The sequence below is a fragment of the Hyperolius riggenbachi genome, chromosome 7, assembly GCF_040937935.1.
Source record: "Hyperolius riggenbachi isolate aHypRig1 chromosome 7, aHypRig1.pri, whole genome shotgun sequence".
Lineage (NCBI taxonomy): Eukaryota > Metazoa > Chordata > Amphibia > Anura > Hyperoliidae > Hyperolius > Hyperolius riggenbachi.
The window spans coordinates 268,462,194-268,472,042 of NC_090652.1; the positions used below are offsets into that span (position 1 = coordinate 268,462,194).

Sequence of the window (9,849 nt, forward strand, 5' to 3'; positions counted from 1 at the left end):
GATCTGAAAAGCACTCAAAAGGGCACTTGGTGTGCACCAGCCCTTGCCAACATTTACCTCTTATGTGTCTTATCAGCATCAGGAGAGGTTATGCTTATTGAAACTGCCATTGCTGGTTCCATTTAAAATGAAACAACCAGGCACCGTGACAGCTGAGGTCTCCTCTCTGATAACGCAGCCTTCTCTGAGTCTGTGCAGGTGCCTGCTAATTGTGCTGAAAGGCTAGAGCGTGCACATCCAGTAAGCGGGAGGGGGAAAAACAATCGTAATACCGAGAAGCTGCGCTTTATATATGATCGTGTTTGCCTGCAGGACTGACAATAATAGCAGCTTGTAAACTGCCTGCTCAGGTCTGGCAGCGAGTTATAATCCATGTATTTATCTGCTAACCCATGATTGTGACACACACATATTCGCCGCTATTGATAGCCGGCCTTTAATATGTTCCGAGTCTGATTGGCTGAGGCACGAGTCATCCACCGCGGCAGCCAATCGGCGCACAGCTTTTCAGATCACCATAGAGATGTTTGACGCTGAGACACTGAGTGGCCGCGATACCTTTTCGGGCGGGCTATAGTGCAATCCCCAGCGATCAACAAGAAGTCCTCAGCCAATCATTGCCAGCAGATCTCTCTGGGACTGCACTGTCATCAGGGCCACGAACTGCCAGGGAAACACAGGAAACTACAAGCTGTAACCCACAGTATCTGCACCACCATCAACACCATTTCTCAGGAGGACAGTCACAGGTCAGAGAGCTGGCAGCATGGGGAGCAAAGTGAAAGAGACCTGGAGATGAGGAGATGGCAGCATCGCATCGGCACAGCTGGAGGGGATCTGGGGTGCTGGTGGTATGTATGGTTTGTTTGTTGGGAAGGGGAGACTGGGGTGTGGGGTATATGAGGAATTGTGTGGAGGAGGGGGTAATGTCATATATAGGGGTCTGAATCAGAGTGTGTGGCAGAGGGGGGTGCTGCTTAGGAGAGAGAGATCAGAAAGTTACTGAAGGAGTGAATGTTTGAGATTATGGTACCAGGTATGTGGAGGGAATGCTGGTCTATTGGAGGCAAGAGTGTATGGGAAGAGAAGACTGGCAGATGTAGGGCGAGTGGTAAGGGTGGCCTGAGGGTGCGGTGAATGGGAAGGAGGGGGTGGTGGTGTAGCTGGGAGGCAGCAGGGTTACTATAGCTAGGCAGTGTATCTTAGGAGATAGAGATAGCTTGGGGGAGGTGACACTTCACAAAACGCTCCTGCATCCTAGATGCACCAGGCTTAGAATATTTTTTTCCCTGGTTTTTGGCCTCTAAACCTTGGTGCGTCTTATGGTCCGAAAAATACGGTAAAAACTACTTTCAAAAATATTCAGCTTTGATATTAATGAGTTTTTTGGGTTCATTGAGAACATGGTTGTTGTTCAATAATAAAATTATTCCTCAAAAATACAACTTGCATAATAATTCTCCACTCCCTGTATTGCTAGGATTTTTCCAGCAAACTGGTGGAGGAGATAAAAAACAAAAACAAAACACAGGCTGCTACTGATGTCACAGGGGAGGTGATATCAGCTAGTGTGAGATTTCACATAGACGATGCCCCTGTGAGGGAGGGTAGCTGATGACAAACACACCTATGATCTAAAACCTCCTACTTAGCTCAGAAGTAATGGCTGTCACCTATATAACCCTAGTTATGAAAATAGAAGGGTGAAATGCATGCAATGAAATGCTCATGGAATGAAAGGAGTGTTTATTGATCTATTTATGCGTCAGAGTGGTGCAACTAAATATTTTGAATACAAAAAAATGTTTGGTTTGGGTCCGCTTTAAGATTTTCACATCCTGACGTCAGTCAGGAAGTGAACTTTTTGAATGAATGAATGAATAAAAAACATACATACATACATACATACATACAGTATTTATTCTTAAAAAGTGCTCTGGAAATCGCTATTCAAAGAGCTTTTTCAAGAGCTTTGCGATTCCCCTATACCTTCCACTGAGCCAAAACACTCAGAAAATGGTACATGTAGCACGTATGCGATTTTAATAAAATCCAAATGCTCACATGTGAACACTCATAGGAAATCATTGCACAAGTGCTTTTAGAGAGATTTATAAAATCGCCAGCACTTTAAACAGAAACAAACAAAAAAAAAAATCAATGCTCATAGGGCTTGATTCACTAAAGCGTGATAACTGCTATCATGGCTATCACACGATCTGCCACGCGCAATCACATGCGCATCTCATGTGCGTGACCGCGCGCAAACCTTCGTTTATCACACAGCGTAATCCTTTACGCGCGCAAACCACAGCGCATGGCAGATCACGTGATAACTGCTGTGATAGCAGTTATCACTCTTTAGTGAATCAAGCCCATAGTGTGAACAAGCCCTAAGTCAAGGTGGCAGTGAGTACATATTCCTTCCCCATCACAAAGCACTTAGAACCTGACTGGAAGAAGTCTGGCAGACCCAAAGCCACATCATCATCAGAAGACACGTTTCTGAGAGTCACCAGCTTGCATGATAGGAGGCTCAAAGCCTCAAGCACAGCTAAAAAGTTGTTGTAGTAGCTAGCAAGTCTCAGCTTTAACTAAGAGAAGACTTCTAAAGGCAAGTCTGACAGGTCGAAATATAGCAAGAAAGTAATTGCAGAGATGTCAAAATAAGAAAGAGGTTTGCTTGGCCCATGAAACACTGCCAATGGACTACTGAAGATGGGATGAAGAGGTTATGGATTGAGGAGTCAAACTCAACACCTTCAAGTGAACCCGAGGTGTGAGCGTTATGGAGGCTGCCATATTGGTTTCCTTGTTAAACAATACTAGTTGCCTGGCAGTCCTGCAGCAGTGTCTGAACAACACCAGAAACAAGCATGCAGCTAATCTGGTCAGTTCTGACCAGGCCCGGATTTACCTCACAGGAGTTTATAGGCACAGTTGTCCTGGCACCTTAGACGTTGCCCCTCCATGAACCTACATACACCCACCAAACTGCACCACAAATGTGCTGGCTGGCCCGCTGTCACTTCTCCCTTACTTGCCTTGCCCGCCATAGGTAGCTACAGGTGCCCCTTAGTATTAGGTAGCCAGAAGTACCCTCAAGATCTAGAGGTACCCCAAAATATTAGGTAGCTAGAGAAACCTCAGCATTAAGTAGCTGGAGGTGCCCCTGACTGTAGGGAGATCTCATCAGTGGAATGCTGACAGCTGGGTGAGTAACCTCATTTACACTCATCAGAACTCTGCATAGGGAAAGAGGGAAACACTCAGGGAGGGGAACGAGCTGCCTTTCCTTCATCAGGCGCCTGTAGGCACATGCCTACAGTGCCTTATTGTAAATCTGGCCCTGGTTCTGACAACGTTGTCAGAAACACTTGCTCTGCATATGCTTGTTCAGGGTCTATGGCTGAAAGGAAGAGGATCAGCAAGACAGCCAGGCAACTGTTATTGCTTAAAGGGAAATACATATGGCAGCCACCATATAACTGTCCCCTCGGGTTCACTTTCAGGTAATAATCATGCCGGATTTTTACATGCCATCAAGCAGTGTTGCTTGCAAATTCTCGCAACCGTAATTTTCACATCAAAAATCCCATTATGGTTTTAATGCAACCATAATGTGAAAATCCAATGTATTTTCCTGAATATACTCTCAAAATCAAAAATGGCATTTTTGATGTGAAAATTACGGTTGCCTTTAAGGAAACACATTTTTCATTCCTATGCGGAAATTTGTGAAGAATGCAAAAAAGCCATGAACGTTTCATTTTACATTCATTTCAGGAAAATAAATGTGAAAAGTATATTCAGCATTTTCGCTCATTACTGCCATTGAGTATTTGAAAGGATGATTCCTCAGTGTGTGACATCATTTGTCAAACATGGAGGAGACAGCCTGATGATCTGGGGCTTTGCTGCTGGATCGTGACTTGTAAGACAGTGTTTTGTAGGTAAGGCAGAGGCTGATGGACTGTAGCTTACTATGGCGGAGCCCCAAGCCATCCTGGCTATACCAGCCTGTATGGGTGAGAAGGGGTTAATAAAAGATTTGAAATGTGGCTACTTTAAGTGACACTGAAGCGAAAAAAAAAACAATGATATAATGAATTGGTTGTGTAGTACAGGTAGAACATTAGTAGTAAAGAAAATATTCTCATATTTTATTTTCAGTTATATAGTGTGTTTGTTGATTTGTTTTTTTTATAACATTGCACTATTCTCTAATATTTGCAGTTTACACATTACACTCAGCATTCTAAATGATTTCACAGAGCAGGCTAGTAAACTTTTGAACTTTCCTCTGCAGAAAAAAAACAAAATACAGCGGCAGACACTTGCGATAATAAGCTTCAGAAGACAGAGCTCTCTGTGACTTTGAAAGGGGCTCTTTTGCATAGATGACAACTGGAGTTTCTTAACTCTTCCTGTACTGGAAACAATATTAGAATCATATCTCTGCTGCTAATGTTTTATTTCTTAGCTGTACTACACATACAATTCATTATATAAGAAGTTTATTTTCACTTCAGATTCAGCAGAGAATTCTCATTCATCCATTTGGTGGATCAGTGGGGAGCCACGGCAGGAGCTTTGAAGATTCTTTTGCTGGGGCTTGAGTTGTCAGTAACAAAAGAAGCAGCAGCAGACCCTGTGGGTCGGCAAGATGCAGCGGGGAGCAACAGTGCCAGGGAATGTTGGCCTGTAACAGCAGACTTTAGGCGAGTGCCAGTATGCCCAGCGCTGTAGCAGTGAGGAGCGGATGCCTGGAGTGTGTCAGGTGCCTGTCAAATTAAGCAAGTGCAACGGGTGCAGCGGTTAGCAATGCCATGGTGCTCAAAGACAGCTCCACAGCCTGACAGCTATAAGTAATGATCAGGTAAATAGACAAAACAAACATTTATATTGCGCTTTTCTCCCAACTGACAAAGCGCCAGAGCAAATGGGACGCACTCTAGAGCCCCAGCAAAAGAATCTTCAAAGCTCCTGCAGTAGCAGTGTTAGGGAGTCTTGCCCAAGGTCTCCTACTGAACAAGTACTGGCTTACTGAACAGGAAGAGCCAAGATTGGAACCCAGGTCTCCTGTGCCAGAGGCAGAACCCTTAACTAGTACACCATCCAGTAGGCTCTTCCCACTCAGGTGAAAAGGTAAATCCAGTCTTGAGCCGTGAGGTGATAAGAAGCTCTCATGCTGCATGCTTCTTGAATTGCAGGTGGCATCAATGCAAATAAAAAATTAGAGTGGGATTTTTTTTCTTCTCGTTCTGTTTACTACAAAGTAAAACAACTGACTGCAGGAGTAGTGATTTTTTATTTTTTTTTGCCTACCATTAGACTTCAAGCAAACTAAATGAATCAGCATAGTAATGTGCATAAAAGCACTTAAAAACCACTTCTGCAAAGCATTTCAATACAGTTTGACTGTTTTGTAGCGGAACAGTTGGGCTGCAGCAACAAACTAAAGCCTGCAAAACCATGGAAATTATCCATTTAGAAATAGTCCCTAAGTTTTATCTTCACCGAGCACAGGTGATCTAATCAGCCTCATAAAGTATCACAATGCAGAGCTGCCTGTGCTGAGGGATTTCTCAGAATTGTGAGTATAATCTGATAAACACTGACAATAAACAGCTCTGTTTCTACTGTGTGTAATAACTGCATGGAAATGGTTTGTTCCAAAGTCTCACTCAACTGCTGTTTTTGTCAAATTAATCTGATGGAATATAAAATGACTCAGCATACCACAACTTCTTCCATGCCTTCGAAGTTCCCCATTCACCTCCTTTGCAATGTTCCTCTCGGAGCACTCATGATCTTGACTGCATAGCTGCGCTGCGATGATCCAATCGCAATGCTAAAAATAGCCTTTGGGGGCAGTGCGCGGTAATCCTTTTGGCTGCAAGCCAAGCAGGAAGTGATGCTCTCTAGCGCTCACTTCCTGTGGCCAAAGTTTGAAATGCAAAGTAGTATATTGAAAAAAAAAAATACGCTTACGCAAATGACCCCCCCCCCCCCCCCAAAAAAAAAAAGCTGCACGACCATAGACTTACAGGACTTCCTGTCACTGCGCATGTTACCCGACAACACACTGTTGCTTTTGTGACACAGCGAGCACTTCTGGCAGAACGCATTGCGCCAGGTATGAAATGCCCCATAGACTCATTGGCGTAGCGTTACCCTGCAGCAAGACAAAGTAACAGAACATGCCAGTGTGAGAGATGCCTGACTGTTTTCCCATCCTCTCTTTGGCCGCATCCGCCTGAAAATCCACATGGCTAATGTACCTCTATGGGCTGGTGCACACCGGCGGTTTGAGGTTTTTAGCAAGCCGCAAACGTGCCTCTTGCTGCTTTTTCTCCCCAGCTATATTAAGTCCTCATCCAAGACAGTATGGTATTGTCCAAGAAGGCTGAGGTCACAAGTAAGGAGTTCCACCTCCTGAGTAGTGTTCGTTTTTGAAACACCCGAATACTCCCGACTGCCACTGTTCAGCATTGAACAAGTGTACTGGGTCAGGAAAAGTTTACCGATTTGCGAGTCACGTTGCACTTCACATGACTAGGATACTTCCTCCTTTCAAAAGGGAAGGAGTTTGTATCAATGCCATGCTGCGCTTCATGGGACTCAAGCCAGTGAACTCCAAACACAGTCCACTTGCTCGGAGCTGAACATTGGCAGTCCGGAGTATTCGGGTGTTTCGAATTGGTTCTGCAGAATTCGATCACCAACACTACTCTTTAGCATTAATAACCACATGATTCAGCAGTTTGGGGTACACTGCAAGACTGTAGCAGAAATCTTCCCTTCCCTCAAACCACACTTGTTCAATATTTAGGAAAAGGGATTCAGTCACCAGGAGGACGTGGAGGTAACTGTATGTGGAAGTGTATTATGGTAGATCTCACCATGGCACTTGAACTGGATGGAAACCCCCAGCATAATTATCTTTGAATTTCCTCAGCAGGTCTTCCCTCTAGTCCATTGATCTGAACCAATGAAAATCCCTCCTAGCCAAAGATCCTCCCTGGTTCTGGACCAATGGGAATTTGCAGTATTGTCACATCCCTCCCCAAAAAAGTAAGAAATTTTGTATTATAGGACATTTTCAGTGTTTTTCTTTTTAATGCCATTGAGTTAGTGCATTTTGTGCAGTGTGCATTGGTAAAAGATACCACATTACACACTCTACTGGGTGTGCGTGGCTTACTGGCCACTAAAGCTAGGGACTTCCTGGCCACTAAAGTTGGGGAGCTAGGGATCATTACCTTGGTTAACACTGCTGTGCACAGGGAGGATAAGGGTTTTTTGTTCCACCCTGGGCATACCAGGCTCCATGGAGAATTACTTTGTAAAGTACATTATTTGGGGGAGGGGGGAGCTTTAAAGAGAACCTGTACTGAGTAAAATTATTTAAAATAAACACATGAGGTAACTTCAAATGAACATTACATAGTTACCTTGCCATCAGTTCCTCTCAGAAGCTCACCATTTTCTTCTGACAATGATCCTTTCCAGTTCGGACAACATTTTGTCAGAACTGAAATATATCAGTTGCTGTCAGTTATTTATCAGTTGCTGTCAGTTACAGCTGAGAGGAGAACTGATGTGTCCATGTTTCTCTATGGCTCAAGTGGGCGATATTACAGTTTAACTGTGTGCTGTCCAGGAAGCTGTTATGAGGTAATGGCCATTTTCAAAATGGAGGACGGAGAATTCCCTTGATCACAGCGGACAAACAGGACACAGGAGAGGAGAAAGAGATTGAGGAATAGACTACACAGGCGGTAAGTATGACTTGTGTATGTTTATTTTGACTTTTAATTTTCAGTACAGGTTTTCTTTAAAGTAGGCAAAGCACTGATCACTACCAGTGTAAAACCTAAAATAAAAATTCACAAGGCCCCATTATAGAATTTGGTGATTTTTGGGAGGAATGAGCTGGCATGTAACTATGACATTTAAAAGACAACATGCTGGCGCCATTTAAAGGGCAACTGAAGTGAGAGGAATATGAAGGCTGCCTTATTTGTTTCCTTTTAAGCAATCACAGTTGCCTGGCAGCCATGCTGATCTATTTGGTTGCAGTAGTGTTTGAATAACACCAGAAACAAGCATGAAGCTAGTCTTGTCAGATCAGACAATAATGTCAGAAGCACCTGATCTACATATGCTTGTTCGGGGTCTATGGCTAAAGGTATTAGAGGCAGAGGATCAGCAGGACAGCATGGCAACTGTTATTGCTTAAATGAAATAAATATGGCAGCCTCCATATCCCTCTCACGTCAGTTGTCCTTTAAAGCAGACCCAAACCAAACATTTTTTTAATTAAAAATATTTAATTGCACCACTCTGACACATACAAAGATAAATAAACACTCCTTCAAGCCTAGGAGCATTTCAGTGCATGCTTTTCACCCTTCTCTTTTCATAGCTAGGGTTATACCGGGGGCAGCCATTAGCAACTCCTCCATTGCCGGACACCATCTACTCCAACAGTTTGCCAGAAAAATGCCAGCAATTTGAAAGGAAGGGAGGGGTTCCTCCAATAAATGTAAAATATTTTATATTTGCCATCATGCAGCTGAAAAAAGGCTGCTATTATTATAATTTAGAAAATAGATTTTATTTCTGATATCTTGTATTTTTAATTTGGGTCCACTTTAAGCCCTTTTCTTCAAAACTGTCAGCAAGCTTCAAACTGCACTTTTTTTTAGAAACCATGGGAACAACACTCTAAAGTACCAGGTGCACATAAACGCCCACCTTGCTGCGAGTGCTGCACAAAGCAGGAGACATTGTGATTTTCAAAACTAACTAACCCACTGACTGGCAGCAAAATAATTCATTCTGTAGAATGGATGCATTTTGAAAATACAATAACAAAAAGTTATTAACTCAAAGTAGCATTTGCCTTTATCCTCACAGTGTATAGAATTGAGTGAATTGTGTTTTAGCCACAAAAAAAACCCTTAATATTTCCCTTTAAATCTTGCTATAAGACTTGGCTCGATGCTGGGCTGCTTTTGTGGTTTAACGTTAGTACTGCTTTACACGGGACTTCCCAAGTCCCAACCACAACACCACAAGGCTCAGAAACTAGTGGGACAACAGAGTTCTGTGTAGCACAAGTAGCAATAATAGTAAGAATTAACTAACCTTCCAGATTAAGGATAGAAGCTGCAGGATGTCAGGTGAGGGGACTTACCTGCATTGTTCTTGGGGTCCGTAGAGGAATGTACTCTCCTGTTCCAGAGTGAGCGAGAGCAGCAGAAGAGAAAAGAAAAAAAGTGCAAGTATCAGATATCCTGTGATCATCCAAGTCACCCTGTTAATACCTCCAGTCCAAAAAGTTAAACATTAGTAAGAAGCTGATCCAGGAGCAATTAGGTTGGACATAGTCCTAGATACTTCAAGGCAATTCCAAGCACTTTTACAGCATGACCCTTATAACTGAGGCACTGAACTGCAGAGTCACTTAATAAGAACAGACTGCAGTACATCACCTCCTAACTGTACAGGAAAGAGACAGAAGAACTTTCTGCCAGCTGTTTTGCTCTGTGAATGAGGGGGGAGCCTGCAATCACTTTGTAATCAGGTTGGCTATCAGCCTGGAAACCAAAGCGTTATCTAATTTTTTATGAAAGTTTGGGGACAAAAAGTAAAAAAGTAAATGGTTTTGGATGATGAGAAGCAGAACATAGTATGAAGATAGCAGCATACACTGCACTATGCTGTCATGCTAGTAACATGATCTACAGTAACTGAGCAGGGTAAAGACTTAAATCTCCAAGCCAAGAGGTCAGATGCTTCAAAACCCCCAACATTTCTGAAAAGTGCAACTGCAGAATG

The 9,849-nt window shown here is 43.2% G+C and overlaps 1 protein-coding gene across 1 annotated transcript in view; it reads right to left on the reverse strand.

Moving 5' to 3' along the window:
- Positions 1-9,503, reverse strand: part of DPP4 (dipeptidyl peptidase 4) — a 128,878-nt gene extending 119,375 nt beyond the window's left edge. The window contains exon 1 of the mRNA XM_068247061.1: positions 9,206-9,503. Within this exon, the coding sequence (XP_068103162.1) occupies positions 9,206-9,211 (6 nt within the window). The 5' untranslated portion in view covers positions 9,212-9,503. The remainder of the gene's footprint in view (positions 1-9,205) is intronic.
- Positions 9,504-9,849: the final 346 nt, after the last annotated feature.